Source organism: Mixophyes fleayi, chromosome 5 (genome assembly GCF_038048845.1).
Source record: "Mixophyes fleayi isolate aMixFle1 chromosome 5, aMixFle1.hap1, whole genome shotgun sequence".
NCBI classification, from domain to species: domain Eukaryota; kingdom Metazoa; phylum Chordata; class Amphibia; order Anura; family Limnodynastidae; genus Mixophyes; species Mixophyes fleayi.
The window spans coordinates 30,680,834-30,703,241 of NC_134406.1; the positions used below are offsets into that span (position 1 = coordinate 30,680,834).

The window sequence follows — 22,408 nt, forward strand, 5'->3', positions numbered from 1 at the left end:
AAGCTGGTATTCTCAACCTATTGAGTCCTGTTTGTTTCTGGTTTTCTGTACACTCAATTATAAAGTGTAAAAATATTAATCCGCTCTTGGGGTAAATCTTTTGTGAACAATAAAAATATGTTGCCAATAATATCAATATTCTGTATATTCCTGGAATTACATATAAGGAAAGTTCTGTTATATGAAAAGGAGAATGAACACTTGAGTCTTTAATTTCCTGCAGTGTAGTCAAAATTGCTGCAGAACAGCTGTGAAATTGTGCAGTTACTGCCGTAAATTTATTGCATGTGAAGCCTCAATATGTTGTCACTGTTTGCAACTAAACATTCAAAAGACAATTATTTGTTTAATAGTAAATATATATGGGACATGATTTTATGCTACTGCATGCAGGCTTACAGAAACATAATTGTAACTAATGCTTTTAACTCTCTTCAGACCTATTTTCTCCTAAATGTCCTATTTGCTCGATGACATTTGCTAGTAAAACAACTTCTTAAAAATACAATAGTAAATTGATATACAAGGCCCCCTTGAGTCCATGTGTATTGGGGGGTATGTATGGAAGCAATATCCATTTGAGGGTTTTTTTTTTTCAGCAATATAATGTTTCTTGTCACAAGGCTAGAAATGTTCTGGGATGGTTCCAGGAACACAACCGTGATTTTAGCTTAATGCAGTGGCCTTCCCACTCACAGATCTCAATTATTTGATTATCTATTGGGAGTGGACATTGACCATTATGAGACATATTGAAATAGACATGAACCAGCATCCCTGTGCCACCCTTTGACCTCTCACTTCATTCAGGCTGTACTGAGGGCAGTTGGGAAAACAACTTGCTATATTAAGTAGATATACAACAAGTGTGTTATTGTATATGTGTGTTTATGATTGGGATGTGAGCAGCATGTGAGAGGGGCTGGTCAGTTAAGGTTTGGATTCTATAGCTTATGGGAACGGTTGCCACCTTCTTTAGAAAAATAATACCATCATTGCTTTCTCTTATGTTTCTGCCCTAATAATATCATTGGCATCACATTTGTACTGGTCAGGCTGGTAAAATACCTGCCAAATGGCCACCCTATTTAGTTATGGATGATTCCAACCCAAAAGAACAAAACATTATGAGTTTTACATATGAATCAATAATTCATATACTACTGCTAGATAGACCTCTATTTGTTTGCCGCTAAAAATATTGCTAGACGGCAAGATGACATTTGAACCCTGCTAGCAAAATTATGATATCTCAATTTACAAAATTGTTTAATGCTACTAATGTTTGACATAGAGGTCTATTACTGGCCTTCTAGAAACCCCAAATTTTAAAGGGTGCATAGGATTAATAACCCACACTTTGCTTTTATAGTTCCTAGAAATAAATTGTTTAAAGCTCTGCAAAGAGATTCCATTTTGATTAACAGCAAAGTGATTATAGACCTTTTTATAATGTGTCTTCCAGTTGATTACCACTAAAGCGGTTAATGCACTGTACACTTGATTTATAGCCAACAAATCACTGCAAGTCAATCATTGTGATTTAAAATAGTGTCTCAATCCAGTGTCTGATTTAAACCCTCTTAGACTGAGAGAGGAGAGGAAACGGAATTGTCAATGTGCAATACAATTACATGTGTGTGGAAATAAAAGAAAGAAAGATCTGCTCTATTGATTAGTTTTATGATGACCCTATCCTTGGATATCTGCTTGTTTTGTCTGTGTTCAGTTTTTTTTGTTTTTTTAAATTAGTTAATTACATTAACAGTGTTTCCGGAAATGGCCTCCCAAACTCTTTACCTCCCCAGATAATCATTGCAATGGTGAGTATACAGAGTAGAGACATGCTTAGTTATTGGTAAGTGCGCAATTACTGGAAATAATTATTTTTTAGGTGAGCTTTCTTACAATTGGACATGTAAATTAAAATATCTCTCAAGCATACAATAAGCATGTCCTAATTTCAAGCTAATCCTATTCATGGCAGGATTGTTTTGGATTGGGAGGAGGCTACAGGTGTGATAATGCGAATCATAACTAGGGTAAAGGTTTGATTTAGTGAATTAGCGTAGACCTAAATGTCTAGTGTACACAGAGGACCTGTACGGAAACAAGTGCAACTCTGATTGGCTGATTTGAACAAGACTTGCTTTTAGCAAATCTCACAGGCTAATTAAAATGTGACCATATATGAAGGCATTTTTGTTGGGCTGAACAGTATATATTTCACCCCATGCTCATTAGCAGGTGCATGTGGGTATCTGAAACCAGTTTACTCCTTTTTGCTGATTTTGTCATCCTGGAAAACCAGTTTGTAGCCATTTGAAAAGTATACATATAATAAATGCAATATACCTGTCAAATGATTGATAACCTCTATCTCACAAGATTACTTTTTCATTCAATTTATTTAAACAAATAATAAACTGATAATAATCTGTATAGTTTATAACCATGTAACCTTTATTCAGACATGTACCTTATTTAATGGCTGGTGATAATGGGAATATAGCATCCTGTAACAACCACCTGACCGGAAGCTGCTATTTATGGGGCATATAATCACATGCAGCGATCTTGTGGTTATATAACTATTTACAAATGTATTTGGTGCAGGAAACGAAGATCTGGTAATGCAGCTGTTAGAGTCACTGTTTGTTCCTGGCTCGCCTATTTGTGTCTTTATGAAGTGCAAGCTCTTTAATACAATCAGTCTTTTCTGCTTTCTGTGTGTTGCTGTGTATTCTGGCAGCTCTATGTAAAAATAAAGCCATTTTCTTCCAAAGTCAAGGGGAGTGTATTAATGCATAATAAATCAATTCCAAAGTCAACAGTTTGGTTGAAGATGAGCCACATTTTCTTTGGAAATGTATTTTTTTTTCAGCTTATTTACCAGCTGAATGATCTGTAAATAAGCAATGTGACATGACAGTGAGTCTTGTACTGTAATAACTGCATGTCCCTAGCGGATTGAGAAATACAATGCAAGCCTGATTATCTCCATTCACCTTGGGGAATAGGGGTCTTCATGTCAGCATGGGGAGAGCTATATGTCTGTTTTAATGCAGTAAAAACAGCAGGGAAGCAACAGACAGAGAGTACCGTGTGTTTTAAAGCTGTGCTGAAGTTTAATACATGATTACTTTATATGAAAGAGAGGCATATTTTATATGCCTCTGAATGCTAAACATAAGATGAGGAACTCGTGATCCAAACTGAGAATTTGCAGCCTTACGACACAGACAATAATGCACATCAGCTTGTATTCCAGGAGTGTCATCACAAGTGTTTCAGGGATTGTGTCTTTCTACAGCAATGGTTCTTAATCTTTTTGGCGTTGTGACACAGATGACACGTTTCATATGTCTTAGATGCATCAATGTTAAATCATTGTAGCAATGAAAACCAGAATATTGAATGCTTTGTGTAGTTTTGAAAAGTGAACTAAAGAAATATTGTATAATTTGTAATTAAATACAGATCATGTATAATCCCTATTTCTTTAGTACATAAATTGAACTTTCTTTTTTCCTTGTAAGCCATAAATCCTTGTGACACACTACTTGGCGTCCAGACACACTACTTGGAATTCACTATTATAGCCTAACCAAATTGTCTTAAGTTCCTTTTGTAGAATTAAATATTACACCAACCTGGAACCTTCTTAATTAGGATGGTGATTGCGTTCTCTATCAGTTATGTTTTACTTATTAATTATTCAAGAGTTCAAAATAAATTAAATTTAAATCGCAACAATGAAGATCAAGTACTTAGTTGGAAATATAAGAGTGATGTTCAGTTACATTTCTGCCTCTTGCTTACATCCATCCATCCATCTGATTCTGCAGCTGTACAGAGGGTATAGTAAGTCTACACACCCTTATTGAAAGTGCGGGTGTTTGTGATATAAACATGAAATCAAGATTAGTCATGTTTGAGCCTTTTCTACCTTTAATGTGATCTCACAACCAGCAAAATTCAAATGACAGATATTTTTACGAAAAAGAAGTGAAACTAAAAAACTTACAATACCCATGTTGCATAAGTGTACACACCTTTTCATAATGGGGTTACAGCTTTGTTCATAGTTAACCAATCACAAAACCATGTTGAAAGGTGATCAGCATACACCTGCCAGCAATGAAACTGATTTATGATTAACCCCAAATTAAGACCAGCTGTTCCTGTAGGATTTCTTTGCAGTTTACATTCTACAGAGAGATGGTCAGCAAAGAGCTTTCATAACAACGATGGGCTCTTTTTCTTTAACAGTATCAATCAGGATAGGGGTATAAAATAATTTTAAAAGCATGGCATGTGCCAAAGAACACTATGAGGTTACTATTAATAAGTGGAGAAACCCAGGCACAACAGGAGCATTTCTTACTCGTCATAGAGGCTATCAAGTGGCCTACAGCAATATGAAAGGCGCTACCGGAATATCTGGCATGGGCTGTTCATTCCCTGCACTTGACAGCAACTCCCGTGTTCTGCACATGTCGCACAAGACTGAATCCATTTCTCCCAAAAAAGAGAACCCAGACCTGTTTCAATGTTTGTGTTTTTGGCAAAATGTAATTCCCCAAACCATATGTAAAAATGTCATGTAGGGTCTTATGGTTCAACTTTTTGTCCTTAATTCTGAAAGATATGTTTGACGAAAAGACAATGCATCTCATCACCCAAGAACACCGTACCTACTGTACAGCTTGCTGGTGGCAGCATTAGGTTTTCGGGATATTTCTCTTCAGCTGGTACAAGGGTTCTAGTCGGGATAAAGAGCATAATGAATACTCCAAATATCATCAAGATATTTTGGCACAAAACCTGCCGATCTCTGTCAGAAAGGTGAAAATAAATTTCATCTTCCAAAATTATATTGATCCAAAGCAAATATCCAAGTCCACCAAGGATTGGCTTCATAAATGGAAGAGCAAAGACTTTAAATGGCCCAGTCAGAGTTACCTAAAGAGGGCTGTGCACAGGAGATCCCAGCACAATCTGATAGACCTTGAATTATATTTGCAGGCAAGAGTGAGATAGAATTGCAAAGTCTAGGGGGTAAATTTATCAAGCTGCGAGTTTGAAAAAGTGGAGATGTTGCCTATAGCAACCAATCAGATTCTAGTTATTTAGTACATTCCTCAAAATGACAGCTAGAATCTGGTTGCTATGGGCAACATCTCCACTTTTTCAAATCCGCAGCTTGATAAATGTACCCCTAGGTGTGCAAAGTTGCTAGAAACTTACTCAGAAAGACTCACTGCTATAATAAAAGCAAAAGGTGCTTCTACATCGTATTCGTTTAGAGGTGTGTACAATTATGCATCATTACAACAAGTGGATGGAATTTTAAGAGAATACATTTTTTAATTGTGTCTTTTAAAGCTGCAATCTCATTCTTTCTTTAAATAACAAGTTAAGTACTTTCTTTTTTTTTTTAAGCATAAATAAAATTAAATTTTCTTAGCTTACTTTCTACAAATCATAATTTTCTTTTCAAAATCTCTCCAGAGGTTGCTCAAAAAAATGTAGACTCACACAGTAGGGCCTTCCAAAGCCTTTCCTGCTCACTACATCATGTGCAATGTAACTGGTTGCCATTGTAGTCACATGATGCTGGGCAGATTTATAAACCATTAATAGCAGCCTGATGAAACAAACCAAGGAGAAATGTTAAACATTCTTCTTATAGCCTGCCACGGTGATTTATGTTAAAAACACATTTCATTTTTTCATAGGATTGCTGCTTTAAGATTTGTTTTAAGTTATAATCTATCATTAAAATTAAACAAAACAATTGATATGCATATACTTTTCTCTAAAATTGGTTTATTTCTTTACATAACTGTCTGCAGACTTATGTAATGATTAGTCTGCTTAGCTAGAATGAAATAACTCCCATAAATTCCAATATATCAGTAACCTATTTGGCCAAAGCCATTATGAAAAATGTCAAAATAGCAAGCACTGCTCTTTAACTTAAAGGTAATATCCACCTTTTCTGAAGGTTTTTCCGTAACTATATTTAATACAGCCAAAGGGGCAATTTTAACCAATAGAAATCCCTGCTAATCTTATATTTGTTAGATACACCCTCTAGCTCTGTATCTAATGGTACCTGTATGTGTTATTTGTTTGGATGAGTGTCGATGTTCAGTCCTCTGTGTACATCCAGGCTGTACTGTTATGATCTAATTCATGTTGGCAATTTTGCAATCCCCATTGCAAATAACATTTTGCACCACTGATGTTGGTGGATGACAAACGGATTTCATTTGGGGTCAACAAGAAGTCCATAAAAGGACATTTCCTTTAAAGGAGTTTGAGACCCCAGGCCACATCGGGACAAAATCTTCATGCAGCCAGAGGACTGGACATTAGTGGGACAAAGTGGCAAATGTGTAATGTAAAACAATGCTTTCAAACTAAGTATTGTTTGCCTTTATAATGTCCTACATTATACCAGTTGCAGAGTGTTAAATTACAGTATAATTTTCTAATTTAAATAATATTACCTTATGCAGATTAAGTACTGAGATGAGCCCTCCATTTTTTATAATCTTAATGCACTCCCAGCCTGTATAATATTTCAGTCCTTCGTGAAGAGATAATTTATTTTTCCCTTTTTTTTTTTTTTTTTTTAAGCGTACATCTACAAATGTAGAAATTGCTGAAAATGGCTGCAAGGCAGGCGAAGAGCTGGACAGTATGGATTGCTTAGCTGAACGCACAGATTGAACTGCAGACATCTGTCTACACTTCTTGTTTGATCTAGAACACATGCTACTAGTAATTAGTACTGGCTGTGAGTGCTGAAACTCTCCAATTGAATCTTCTATTGCTGGGGCCAGTGGCTGCGCTGTGTGACAGGACTGATGTTACTCTGGATTCCAGTTGTGAAGTCTCGCATCTGGAAAATTTTGCAATACATATTAAAAATGCTCTTTATACATAACATTAAGTGCTAGAACAGCAATATTGGGTGCAGTGACTGCTGGAATACATGTATGTATTCCACTGTGTACAGCAAGATATACCGGGTCTGATGAGGGCCGGATTAAGGGAATTGAGGCCCCTGGGCTAAGGGGGCTTCCATTCCCCCGTGAGGCCCCCCCCCCCAGTGAGCCGAGCTGCCCCGCCCCCACCCCCAAAGGCACTTACCTCCTTCTCCTGGCAATGCAGCCCTTCCCCAGTGCGCTGTACGCTCTTTACTGAGGTGGTCTCGTGAGGGTGAGACTCACGAGATCTCAGTAAGGAGACTACAGCGTGCTGGGGAAGGACCGCAGTAAAAGTGCTCAGCACCATTGATCGCGCCGGGGGCGCCCCCGACCGATCAATACTGCTGTTGAGCACTTAAAAGTGCCCCCTAATGCAAGAAAAAACATCCAGTGTTTATCTTATGTGCAAAAAAATTATAAACTCATTTGCACCCCTTAGGCCCATAGTGCATAGTAAGATAGAATATGTTTTTGTAATCCATCACTGAAGCCTGACAATGCTCTTTGTCATATGAGTAACATGATGATAACGTATCTCTACCGTATGTATCTTTAATATCAGGCTATTAGTAAGAATTAGGTTTATTCGTGCCAAAGTCCTTATGCTATACAGATATGGGACCAGCTGTCCACACAAGGGGGGGAAAAAGTGGTTAGCACTTCTGCCTCACAGCACTGGGGTCATGAGTTTGATTCCCGACCATGGCCTTATATGTGAGGAGTTTGTATGTTCTCCCCGTATTTGCGTGGGTTTCCTCTGGGTGCTCCGGTTTCCTCCCACGCTCCAAAAACATACTGGTAGGTTAATTGGCTGCTAACAAATTGACCCTAGTCTGTGTGTGTGTGTTAGGGAATTTAGACTGTAAGTCCCAAGGAGGCAGGGACTGATGTGAGCGAGTTCTCTGTACAGCGCTGCGGAATTAGTGGCGCTAGGAAACCGGAGCACCCGGTGGAAACCCACGCCAACACAACGAGAACATACAAACGCCACACAGATAAGACCATGGTTGGGAATCGAACTCATGACCCCAGTGCTGTGAGGCAGAAGTGCTAACCACTAGGCCACTGTGCTGCCCACATGAGCCAGTCACTATATAGTTCTGAAAACAACTGATGTCAACCATAACTATCCTTCACTTTTTATACCAACTGAAACTCCTTCTTCTTCTGGTTCTGGACAAGTCTTTTGCTTTTATGCTCTACAGGTAATTATCCGCCAGTTTTGTTTTTGGTTTGAGTTGTATTTTCCTACATGGGATACACATATTTGAACAAAGGGGAACAGGGAACACGAATGCAGTCTAATTCACTTATAGTATATTAAATTCCATCTATTTAGAAAAAGGATATCTAAATCGGATCTCATGGAGGGACAGGTGGTGTTTTTGGGCTGTTTACATACAATTGTCAATGATAATTAACAAGTAACAGTCCCCTTGTCCTTTTATGTAAGCTGCATTTTTGTATTTAAGAACAATGAAAGTGCATGTTGCCTATTGTGGTAATTAATATCCACTTTAATAAAACTGGCTGAATTGGCCACAAAAAAAAAAAAGCACCCCCCCCCCCGACCCAGTGCCCCAGGCTGCAGCCTGGTCAGCCTTGTGGCTAATCAGGCCCTGATTGTGACTGGTATGATGATTCTATATAGGCACTGTATATTCAGTGACTGGGAATGGTAATTTGTTATACTTTTTTGGGCTTTTCAGTAGAATTTCTCCTGAGGAGGAAAATTAAATTGACCAATAAATTCAGACAGAGATTTTTATGATACTGATTGAAGTATATTTACATACTATGTAATCCTATCATTCCAGATTAGTACCTGATGGGTTTCTAGTAGTGTTTTTATAATTTTGTACCAATGTTTGTAAATTTCAATAGCCATACTTAGTGGTGATAGACAGACCCAATTATTTCTAATGTTTCTTACAAGTGACCCTACTGATATTACTTACCCTATTTGTATTTCCCCTTTGCATCTGTCTGATGTAAATAGTTGGTGATAATTATGTAATATTTTATTTTACTTGTTGGATGTTATGTGACTTCTGTAGCTGTAACTTTATTTGTAATAACCATCACACAGTATACACAAGTGAAGTAACAGCCTTGAAGGCCAAAGTGATTGACCACGGTCAAGGTAGACAAATTAAATATAACAACCATAAATGGTACAAATATGCAGTTTAAGGAATTGAGCAACTATCCAAATTAAGGCATGAATAAACCGATATTTCTATGAGATGAGCAGGAGTGTGACATTTTAATATTTTGAAAGGTAGGGGTGGGGATGGGGGGGGACGAATAACTGAGACCTAGCATGGGCCCGGCAGCCCATGGGCTATTTGTGGGGGGACCAAAATCGATATTGTCTAATGTTCAGATCATCTACTGGATGAATTTATAAGAAGAGGTTTTTAATCATCAGGGAATGAACATTGGAAATATTGGAAGCAGAAGGGCTATTACAGAAAAACTAATCACACCAGATTTGGGAAAATTTGTGGGATTTATTATTCAAATATGCAGATATTTTTTTCCATGGACGCCAGGAACCAAAGAGTGATTTTTGGGCAGGACCACTAGATATGAAGGAAGAAACCCCACTCCCCACAGCCCCTCCAACACAGGTTAGAGGTGGTTCTTTATACTGTTCTCAATCTAGTGTGAATCAAATATATTTTATAAGCCTTTTCTTTCACAAGGGAGGAAATAGAGGTCTTTGAGATCCTTTCTCTAATTGTTGTCCAGGTGTCCTCATCTGGTGGCCTACCCAAATCAGCCTTCCACTTAAGTTCATGTGTAGGAGTGATAGTCTGTTTAGAGGTGGTGAGAAGGTTGTATAGAATGGAAATAATACCCTTGTGAAGAGGATTTTGAATGAAAAGAGACTCCAATGATGTTAGCTCTCTGGTTACAGCAGGCTTAGATAGGGATTCAACATAGTGTCTCATCAGTAGTTAAGCGAAAGAGCTATCAGACGGGAAGTCCTATTTCTCCCTCGGTGTTATGCATTGGCCAGAACCAAGTAGATCTCCGACCATCCTGATAACTTTATTCTGCCAGGGTTGACACAGAGAGGCGTTATGGAGTGGGGGACAGAGCGGTCCCAGATCTGACGGGTAAAAAGTTATCGGTTGAGATCTTATTGTAGGAGATCTGCCACCCGCAGAAATGCTCAATGCTGAGTCCATAAATGACACCTTGCAGCAGGAAGATTCCAAGTGTATCCATCTTGGACTGTGAAAACCACGCCGCAGCTAAATGGTTAGCAATGTTATAGAGGTGAATAACTAGAAAGCCTCTGCCACCTTCTGCAAATACTTTTTAAAATAATTTTTCCATGGACACTGCTGCTGAATAATTGAATCTAAGCATGTCATGTCCGTACTGTCTCTGTGGTCAATCTCCATCATGTCATGCTTACTGTTCTTGTCTTTACAAAGCAAGTCCATATTTGTCACTTATATAGCAAAGGCTGTGTATTACTGAGATGACTGATGTACAGTACCTGAAATAACAGAAGCTTTTAAACTTAACTTAATATGTCCACCATGCTCTGTTTCACTCCTTTGCAGCATAGGAGAAAGGTTTTTCTCGAAGTTAATAGAGTGTGACTAATAGGCTTAAAGACTTGCTCAACAGGAATGCACTGCGTTGATTGGTAGTTTCATACACAAGGCGGGGCCAGTTATGCCGCTACAATTAAAATGACTGTAGTTTCAGCTTTTTGCCTGCATCAGATCCCATTATAGTCCTATATATGGAAGGGCCTTCAACTGTCTAATAGAGTGGGGAGGTAAGGATTTACTTGTTAACACAGCTGTAGCGGATAATCAGTTCTACACTAAAAAATGTATTTTGCCTTCATGGTTAATTTTTGAATATGTCAGTTTTGGGGTTTGGCCTTTAATGCATCTTACTTGCATTTTAAATATAACATTTTCAATAAATATTAGCACCACCCAAGACTACAGTTTGCTGTAACTACTCACCTGTTTGTTATAGTTGTAGAGGGTGGACAAGCTCCTTTATCATGTGGTAGTACTGGCATGTTGTTTAAAGAATCTGGATAAGGTTTTTGTTTAATTTACTGACACTGGTACCGTACGTGTTACCCCTGGATATTTGACCGGACCAGACCTCTGCTGAAGGTCTCCACACATCATTTATGTACCATTGTGTATATATAATTTCGCATCTATACCAAAATAGCTTAATACACAGATGGAGAAAGAATCTTAATGGTTGTTTATATACTGTATGTGTTTTTAGTTTTATGTTGTACTGTTTTGCTGCTTAACTTTTTAAAGTACAAAACTAATGAATTACAAGACTAACTGAAATACTTAATCCTTCACCCACAAAATGATGCCAATATCCATCTATGGCATCATGGCAACAAGAATCTAGCATGCATTTTGGTTGTCATAAGGACATTGATGTAATGGCCCCTGTTATGTTTGTGGGGTTATCTAAGACTATAACCGATTTAATTTGTTTTGTTTATAAATTACCATCTGTATAAATCATTACCTTGTAAGATTTTGGGCTTGCAGTATTTATCTACATTCAGAATAATTGAACCTTTAGCCCAAGCTTTAAAGCAGTGTTTGTTTATGTTGTTCCAGCAATGAATGCACATACTAATCCACACAGGTTTGTGATGCCGTACACAGGCAAGAGAGGCCTACAATAGGAGCAGTTTGTTACAGCCCTGCTCTGCTTTCCTTGTAAGCTGTTTCAGCCGACTGTGCACATTGTAACAGTTTACAAGGGAAGTTGATCTATTGAGCTGCAAGGAGGAGAGAAGCTGCTGGCTCTAAGGAGGCAGCTGTTCCTTTCAGCTATGTGGCAGTTGCTGCATCACAGTATTGAAACCGTCATTTTAAAGAGTCCAGCACAGGCGATTTCATGTGCTCGGATTCTGGACAGATCGATAAATCAATCCCTTTTTAAGGGTCATACAACATATTTTTGTTTTTGTTCTTTTTCACTGAACAGCAATTGACGTCCGTCAGAAAGGGGAAGTGATTTAATTGCGGTGTAATCGATTATTTTTGGATACGCAAATCTTGGCCACCTAGGTACAAGCTAGACAGAATATATACTCCTAGAACATGACATTAAAAAGCTACTTATTATGCAGAACCTCACAACTAAATTGTGTAGTCATTGTAATGACATCGTCATGAAATGAGTGAGAGAGGGTTAAATGTAACACTTTTTAGGTGCCATTTGCCGAAGGTAAACACTATCTCATGATAGAAGGCATAATTATCATTGAAGGCAATGTACACTTGCTAGGTTAACTGTATAGGAGGATTGTTGGATAGAACCAAGGCAAGTAAATATATACTGCTTATGCTAACATTGATTTTTGCATGACATATGAACAGCAACCAGTCATTTCTCTACAAACTTTGGAAAAAATAATAATTTATATATTTATTTTAGTCCGGTTCTGGGAAAGAGTATCTTACGGGCTTGATATCCATGGTGAAGTTGAGTTAACAGTGTTTCTGTCACTGGAACCTGACTGCACTACATCAAGCCTGTAAATTGTATCCCACACTTAACCAGCCACAGATGTTCTCTGTTGTGCTCACACTCTACGTTTATGTAACATGGTGCATTATTTAAAATAAAACATTGACAGATTTGTGTATCGGTGAAATCTAGGAGCAAAATGGAAACAAGGGAATTTAACATTGATGTAGCAAAAGGGACTAATTTAATCCAGCTTTTGGGCAGTTGCAAAGTGTGAAAATTAATGTAGGGGGATTGTGGGGCGTTTTTCGAGAGGGATTTATTATTTTCGCACTGCTGTTTCAAATGGATTATGTAATTCTTGGTAGGCTTTATTTGGTTACCAACAATTATATCTGAATTGTTCTTAATGGATTACACGCAGTTATGGATATTTAGATTAATTGCCGATCCGTCCTTATGATAAAGGTCAGTATGCTTATAGTAGTGTGAATAACCATCAATATACATATCCATGCATAATTCTGTAGAAATACATTGTTGCAAGCACTGTTTAAGTTCATGAAGTGTTAGATACAGATCGCTTAATTTGGAATAAATTTGGTGATTGCTTAAGAAACGTTTCTTTCATTGAGGAAGGTGTATTGTCCCTCTCCAGAGTATAATTTTTTTGTCTTTATAATTTTCTTCCGTTACTTAGGCGTTATGTCTCTGCTGCGGCCCCTTCTCTTGGATGTTGTCCCAACTATCCAGCAGACCTCTGCTTTGGCTCTCGGGAGGCTCGCCAATTATAATGATGATCTGGCAGAAGCAGTTGTTAAAGGAGACATTCTTCCACAGCTTGTGTATTCTCTGGCCGAGCAGAATGTAAGTAAATACTTTATGGTGTTTTATAGACATTCTTCCATTGTGACATCAAATTCATCACCATCGTTTATTTATAGGGCGCCAGACATTCTTTAGCGCCAGACAATCATCTTACAGATATGACATAGGTGAATAGAATACACGCAATAAGATACATGAGTAGAATACATGTAATAGATACATGAGTAGAATAAACATAATAAGACACACAAATCAAATAAACATAGTAAGTGATACATGAATACAATTAAGCATAATAACATATACATGAATAGTCATAAGCTAGCACTGATACCGGTAGAAATTCCAGGTGTGTGAGTGAAAAAACAGCAGAAGGTTCAGGGTCGTACTAGAAGGACAGAAATTAGACTTTGGGTAGGGAGGGTTCTGTCTGGGAGAGCTTACATTCCAGCATTAAAACATAGTTATGGAGAACTCATAAGACAGTAATGTTTACCTCTTCCAAATGCTTCAAGTGCATTGGTGGCCAATCATTCTATCTGTGACTGCTTTGACTGTTGTACAACTTCTCCAATGCTCCTTAACGCATCTACAGTGTGTGTGTGTGTGTGTGTGTGTGTGTGTGTGTGTGTGTGTGTGTGTGTAATATATATATATATATATATATATATATATATATATATATATATTTATTTACACACACACACACACACAACCCCACGCATCTGTCTATCAGTCGTGTAAGGAAAAACAGAGGCTTTGGTTAGCCGTATTCTCTTAGATATTGTCATTGTTTTATAAATGATATCTACTGTACAATTCAGACCATGTCATTGTATTTGCTTTGTGTAGAAATAGATTGTTTTTAAAAAATATTTATCTTTTACTGAACATGTACTTAAGATTCTCTCAATCCAAGGTCAGCCCAGTATACATCATGAACACATGTCTCCCTTTTTAAACTAATCTACGTCATAGGGTACCTACAGACAGGTAGATGCATGGCCCTTGGTCATTGCAACTGGGTCTATGTACAATTTTATGCACATACTATAAAATCAGTGTTATCTGGTAATCCCACTCAACATTGCCCCATCCACTTTACCTGTTCTAGTCGTCAGCTTTATCTATATCTGCTCAGTCTCATGGTCGTCAAAGGTGCTGCATACAAAACACAACTGGGTAATAGCAATTTTGTTTTAATAAATATTGCAGTTCTTAGCCCGCATCTCATTGGCCTCCTAAAGCCACCCCTGGTGCGCTTCAATCCACCCCGGGGTTACCTTCCACCTCCCCTTTTCTAGGCTTCTGTGCTGGAAATGCTTCCATTGTAGTGCAGCACTGAAGTCTTGTGTATTGCATAAATAATTCATGTGTACATTGATGAATGGAAGCTAAATGACAGTCTGGTAGATAATAGAGATACTTAATCTAGAAAAAGCAGCTGGTTGTTTATTTAAAACACCTATTTGAAACAAGTAAAAGGGTTGTTGAAAAGTTTAATGCGTGAAAACAGAACTACCTAAGCTAAATACATTAAAATACACTATCCTTACAGGGTGCATCTCATCATCTGCGTTCTCCCTCCTAAATATATTACATAATGTCTATATTTACTATTGCCCCTTTTGTTTCTGAAAATGCTATTGCGATTACATTTGTCTTTGTACTGGAGAAGCTAAAAGCTTTTTAGGTCACTGAAAAGGACCTATTTTTATATCCCCTAAATTGTTTTTTTTTTATTTCATATAACAAAAAGATCAGGATTATTACATCTTGCTGGGCATTCTGCCACACGTAGATGCACCAACAGAAAACGCTGAGATTGTATTGAGATTCTGGCAGCTGTAGATCATCTCCCTCAGCAACAAAACCCATTACCTAAATAGCCGACCAATCTATTTCTCTGTTTATCGCATACCCCACAGTTATGTAAAATAACCTTTAATGTAAATGTTGCATGGTGGTGCAATACTATGAGTCATTTACCTGTATTTCCCCACTAAGCCCTCCACTGAATATGGTTAGTACAAAAGTTGGATAATATTAGGTAAATAATGAGTCTGATAACCACTAAGCCAAACGAGCCTAAACGCATATGTTTATTAACGAGTCATTCACTTGCCCATTAGGGGTTAAGTCTGCTAACTCTCCAGCCAATAGTATACATGCGGTAGGTGCCGTCTCAGGTCCATATATTCTTCCCCCAGTGGTTGTTGGGTCTCTTTTTTTTGTTGCACAAATCCCCTACTCCCTGCATTCATATATACTATGTTAAACATAACCCCCCCCCCCCCCCCTCGGCCGGATTATGGGAATGGAGGCCCCTGGACTCATGGGGCCACCATTCACCCGTGAGGCCCCCCCCTGTTCCTTCCCCCGTGAGCCGCCCTTCCCCAAGCACTTACCTTTTTCTGCTCTCCTCCTGTCACTGTAATACTTCCGCGGCGCGCTGTATGCTCCTTACTGAGGAGATCTCGTGAGAGTGAGCCTGACGAGATCTCCTCAGTAAGGAGATTACTGAGCGCGGCGGAAGGACTACAGTGACAGCCTCAGCAGCATTGATTGGGCCGCGGGTGCCCCCGGCCCGATCAATAATGCCGCTGAGCACTGTAAAGGGCCGCCTGGATGCCCGAGGCCCCTGGGCTGTATCCCAATTAGACCTCGGGTTAATCAGGCCTTGCACCTGCTTCCAGAGGAGGCCTCTTACACTCAGTGACTACTTCATACAGTGCTACCGCTGATTGACCGTATGTCACTGCCCCTTTTGAAGCACCCTGACACTTGGTCCCTTATTGTGGGGATTCCTTGACCTGCTTTGTGTGGGCACATCATTGGGAGACCAGAGAGAGAGTAGTCGCGATGATGCCAGATTGAGCACCGGCCAATCGTAAGGGACTATGTCCTGGTACCAGTGGTAGTTCCTGTGACCGTACACAGTTTGGTTTCGCTATTACTTATTAGCTGACTCGCAACTTGCTTTCACCATCACCATTTTATAATTGAGTCAATAAACTGTCGCCTATTTTGGCAAACTTATAAAGTTGTCTGTTTCGTGATTTACTTTAGGGTATTAGAGTTTAAGAATAAACATTAAGAGAGGTTTTGTGTAAGAAAGAAGAGAATCGACATTCAATTTATGAGTTGGAAGTCCAGAAACCTGTAGAGTCTCCTATGTAGTCTCTTGATTGTGCTATCTTACAGTGGGCAAGTTGATGAGCAGAAAACACGGTTGTATTTTGTAGAAAATGTACTATTCCTGAAAAGAGCTGTGATACGTTGTTGGTTAACTCCAGGTATACTCTCTGTAGCTTGGTGTGGTTAGATGGCACATAGGTGATCCGGAATCATGACCGTCATCGTCCTTGCATAAAGGAAATTAATAATTCCACATCGACAGGTAGTGGCTCCCTCCCTGAGTTAACCTGTTCATTGATTTTGTGTTTTCACACTCCTTTTGCACATGCACAATCTGGGGGTAAATGTATCAAGCTGAGCGTTTTCCGACAGGTTTGATAAACCAGTCAGATTCTAGCTATCATTTATTTAGTGCATTCTACAAATTGATAGCTAGAATCTGATTGGTTGATATAGGCAACATCTCCACTTTTCAAACCCGCCGGAAAACTCTCAGCTTGATACATTTACCCCCTGGACTGTCAGGATATGTATTGTTTTAAAAGCTCTTTCTTGAATGTTTACACCAGACCCCAAACCCTCCATGTTCTTTTACTTCCTTTACAGTTGTTTACTATTATTTATCTTGTCTCCAAAGGAAATTAAGCATAAATGTTTTCCAGACATCACACAGGAATAATATAGATTTGCACTTTACAAGCTATGGAAATAGTACTAGCTGTTTGTTCCAGAAAAGTCTAATTATGTAGCCTTTTGCTTTTGTATCAGTCACCAACATGCTGCTGACATTATTTGCAAATGGGAGATGAGACATACACCGCATTAATTATAAAGGATCATTCACACAAGTGCATTTGCATCATGTGAGGTTAGTTCTGCTTTATTCTGGATTACACACACACACACACAACTTGAACAGAACATAGTAATAGAGCATATGAACTGCTTATACCTACATAAATAAACATGAATAACCCTACGCGTTTTACTATACTGACCTGTGCAAGCTCTGTTATCTGTAAAAATAGGCAGATACGCCAATGTGCATCATGCCTGAAGAGTTTAAGTAGAAAGCTGCCCGCTAGCAATGTAGGTAAAATACAGAGGTAACTACAAAATATCTAGGTTCAATGCAAAATCAATACAACAAGACATAATCTTATCGTTTAAAGGCATTTTTGTAACCAGAATCAACTCTGGGACTAATAGTCTTGTGCAAATTGCCATCTTATCTAAGAAGCTCGGGGTATCTGCTTTTCCACATTGTTTTTCTTTTCCAACCTCTTTCTTGGCAGTTATGAACTTTCCTCTTTAGTCACCTTCCTGTGCGTCCACCAGAGATCGTCTTTCTCCACTTTTGTCTCAGTCGCAACTTCCAGACACTACCACTTTGATAGGTACTTTGATGCTTTCCTAGCAGGTTTGTATACATCTTGGTGTGGGTGGTTGCGCGCAATTCACAATTTTCACAATTTTTCCGTATGTTTAGTGTTCTCTCCAGCACCTATTTCCCGTTGCTCCACCCAGCTGTTTTTATTTGCCCCCCAGCTCTCCTATTAGAACAGATACTATGAGCAATACAGCCAGCAGTGTGTTAGACCACTGACCACCAGTCTGACCAGTCCTGCCAGGTGTGGGTCATAACCTCCAACATTTTTCAACTTTATTGCAAAGAATTACAACTGCCCCACCTGGCTACTTCTTAATGCCACCCGGCGGGGCAAAATTTTCTGGGGAGAACACCGATGTTGCAGTCAGTGCGTTGTCAACTATGTAATCTGGAATAGCTGTTATGTTTTCTAACAAGTACCCAGTTGTTCATGAATATGGTCAGCCCTCTTATTGCTTCAATAAGCCATTTACTGGCCAGGACAATAAAGATGGCGTCTCTCCAGTTACTGCCTCCATCCAGTGCGTTGACCTTGCTGCCTAGGTGACGAATGCACTGGAGCAGGCAGACTGCTGCAGCTGATACTATCTCTGTGTTCTAGCTTTGCAGCATTACCATTAATGTTAGGCAGTGTTGTTTAACAGATATACGCTATGCCTGCGGACTAGTTCACCAAACAAAATTGCTTTTAGTTTAATGTCTTTGTTATCATAATGTAAGTACCTTTAGGATGCGATAGAGCATTTCATAGAATTTGTGCCAGGTTTTATTTTCTTCTGTACTACAGCTAGTAAAGTTCTCAGGAACTTGGAGTAATTCCTGGGTTTCATTTATCATTTTCTTCAGCAATGTCTTTATAAATACACATGTTAACCTCCTAGTCTGATCTCTTGAGGCCCTTGCAGAATTTCTGATACATTCAAGAACTTTGAGGTGAATGTCGTTGTCTTGATCAGCCAGCATGGTTAATATCTCATTCATACTGATATCATATAATTCCCCCAATAGTAATTTGGGTGTGCCATTTTGTTGTTCATATCATTGGATTTATACAGTGGCCTGATACACTCCAACATCTCTCTAGAGCCCCTGCTATGGATAATTCCATAACAGGAGAATTCACTTTCTACCCTCTCTGCCTATGTCATTGCCTTTAGCACTATATATATGGTATTCTCAGAGAACTAGCTTGCAGTGTCCTTCCTTAATACCAAAACACAGCAGAAAGAAATTTAAATATTATGCGTTTGTTCCCAGCAGACAGCCACTGATAACTGAACACACCATTTATAGCTTATCAATTCTGCACATAATGTTTTCGAATGTCATTTTGCCAATGATCTCAGACAAACATCTCTTCAGCTATGGAGATTAGAGCATTTTAAGGGGTTGAAGTACCAACTTGATGTTCTCAATAAAGCCCCATGGAGGGCAGCGTGATTGGTGATCTATTAAGGTCTCCTCCTTCATTTTTTAAACTGGCCCGTGTCACATACGTAGCACTTTCTTTATCCATAGTTTCTAATAGTCCTACCGATAAGTGTAATTCGTGTGTCAAGCCAAAGGTCATAACCAGAAGTCTTTGCCAAATCATTACCAGAAGTCTTTGTCAATAGTCGTTGCTATCAGTCGTTGCAAGAAGTCTTTGCCTCAAAACGTTACCAAATCATTGCCAATAGGCATTGTCTGAAGTCTTAGCCAGAAGTCAATTCCTGCAAACCAGTCACATTGAAAAGACCAGAATTACTAAGGGTATCACAATAGGACAAATACACTATTTTTAGAGGCTGCTTTTTTGAGCGTAAATTATGCCCCAACTCATCAGACCCATAATAAATATTTAATGGAATTAAAAATGTTTTATTGTTGTTGCATTATGGTATCTGTATTCTGCTTATTTTTATTCTTATTTTTGAACAACTACACTGATCCTTTTTTAGGCCCGTAAGAGCTTACATTCTATAGTTAAAACATTATAGAGAATTCAAAAGACTGTAATGTCAATCTCCAAATGCTTCAAGTTCATTGGTGGCCAATCATTTCATCTATGACTGTTGTACAACGTCTACAATACTCCTTAATGCATCTACTGGTTGCTTGGCCTTCTATATAATATACATTATTTCCTTATACAAAGCACTCATGTAAGGAGAGACATGCCTGGGTGTGAAGAAATTGGGCACACTCACAGGTCTTCAATCAAAAGTCTGTGTTTTTTTTTTTTTTGTATCTTTTAAACATTAGACCTTTCTACGGTTAGCTGTACTGTCTATCGATTAGATACGATCTGAAGTGCGTTCTATCATCACTGTTTTATAGATTGTATCTAACGTATAATTCAGGCCATTTAATTTATTTTCCTTTTTGTAGACATAACCAGTCTTAAAAAAATTATCTTTTGTAAATTAAACTCCCTCATTAGGGTACTTATACCAGTATATAAATGTTCACTTGATCTGTGCAACTGGGTCTATGTACAATTTTTTGCACCTACAATAAAATCCGCGTTATCCATCAGGCCCACTCAACACTGCCCTATCCACTTTACCTGCTATCATGCCTCATACATTTGTGAACTGAAGCTTGGTAAAGTGTACCTGTTGCCTATACTCAGTGGAGGCCAACCGTTTTCATCCATATGGGCCTGTCTCATTCACACAGGTACAGATATCAGAACAGACAAAATATAAAGAAACACATCCACAGATAAATGAAGAGAGAGCAATATAGTGTAGTAATTTATAGCACCAAGGACTATCCCTCAAACATATTTGCACTTATTTGGTCCCACTGAAATCAAGCTTTCCAAACTGATACCGGAATCTCTAAAATAGCAATATTTCAAATGCCTCATTAGTGATAGATTAAAATGTGATGTGTTATGCTACCGTACGCTTTTCGACTTTGTACAAAATGCATATTGCATATTTAGCCTACCATGTAATCGTAGCATGAATTTACAATCTTCACCCAGGGACAACTCAGAGTGCACAGGACTCTAGTAGCATACATGTAAATTAAGGGAAGAGATCTGATTGCTACTAAAAGCAGCATCTTTTGAGGTAAGCTCATTTTTAAACTTTTAATATTGTATTGTTTGAAGTATTACTATTCTAGAGCTTCCAGTATCTATTTGAAAAGCTTGATTTCAGTGCAATCAAGTGCACATATCCTTGACGTATAGTGCATGGTACTATAAATTACTACAATTTATTTTGCTCTCTCCCTTTATTTTCTTAATTTATCAGTTTGATCAAATGTTGTGGACAGACACTTGAAAGAGCAGCATTTTTGTGATTTATTGATATTTTTATTTTACGATTATCTTAAATCACTAATTGGCACATATTACATCATTATAGTTAACGGCATATTGTTAGCCATCTTCTGCCTAGCTATAAATAGAGGTTTAAGGAAAGAGTGGACATCCCATGTACTGACATAAGAATACTCAGAGTGCTTATGAGAAACTTTGTGACATCAACTGGAAAAAGTTTCCAGCTTTCAAGGATCCTGATTGGCTCTGAAAAGTATTAGAACCACACACTTAGTGAAGGGCATGGTTTAATGGCTTATTTCATCAGGAATGATGTGCGTGTTGGTAACCTTACATTACAATTAGAATTTCTCACTGTACTATTGATGTTAGATTTTTCAAAACTACATTACAGGTCTATTGTCAAGAGAATGCAGACTATCCATTCATTAGTAACCAGTGAGATCACTGAGGCACTTTATTGACCAGGCTGCAGTTACATCTATATTAGTGTAACCCACAAAATGGCTGCCTGCAATCTCTAAATGAGTTTCTCAAACCCAGTCCTCAGTGCATTTTTTCCAAATGACAAGGGAAATCATTATACCACCTGTGGATCTGTTAATGTGTCAGTCAGTAATGAATTCACCTGTGCTAAAGTCAGGAGATATGGAAAACATGCACTGTTATGGGTCCTGAAGACCAGGTTTTAGAAACATAGCTCTAAGCCATCATAAGTGGATTTTTTTTTGTAGTTTGGTACCTAACTGTGGGTCCAGATGTTGAAATTCCTGGAATGGAAGCCCTAAAACCAGACTATTTGTGGCCTTTATCTTTAGCAGACCCCTTTCTCTATTGGCTCACTCCCAGGTCTGAGGGACGTAGTAGTAGGGACTTATCCCTGAACCGACCCTGGAACAAGCTTCATTGTTGTCTCGTATATAGTTTTATAGTACTGTAGATAGGAAACGCAGCTACTCACACAGGCTCGGTGTAATGTCTGCACAGTAATCATGCAGCCTCCAAAGTTCAAAACATAGGTCACAGTTGGCAGCTATACAGAAACAGGCTCAAACAAAGGTCAGGGCAGGCAGCAGTCCAGAAAGGGATACAAGGACAAAGCAGAGGTCAGAACCACAAACAAAACATGGGGACTGCACATATTCTTTGCTCCCCAGGAAAGATTTCCCTACACTGTAAAGTACAGGGAACCAATCGGGAGGCTCCTTGCTCGCGGGGTCTCCATTAGAGTGATTTGCTACAGTGTGATCACATGATCACCCTCCCTGTCTGGTTGCTCAC

General features: G+C 38.6%; 1 protein-coding gene across 2 annotated transcripts in view; it reads left to right on the top strand.

Moving 5' to 3' along the window:
* SPAG6 (sperm associated antigen 6) overlaps window positions 1–22,408 on the top strand; it is a 110,477-nt gene that overhangs the window by 21,592 nt on the left and 66,477 nt on the right. For both annotated transcript variants that reach the window (XM_075211943.1, XM_075211944.1), the window contains one exon: window positions 13,195–13,361. In XM_075211943.1, coding sequence (XP_075068044.1) covers window positions 13,195–13,361 — 167 coding nt within the window. The remainder of the gene's footprint in view (window positions 1–13,194; window positions 13,362–22,408) is intronic.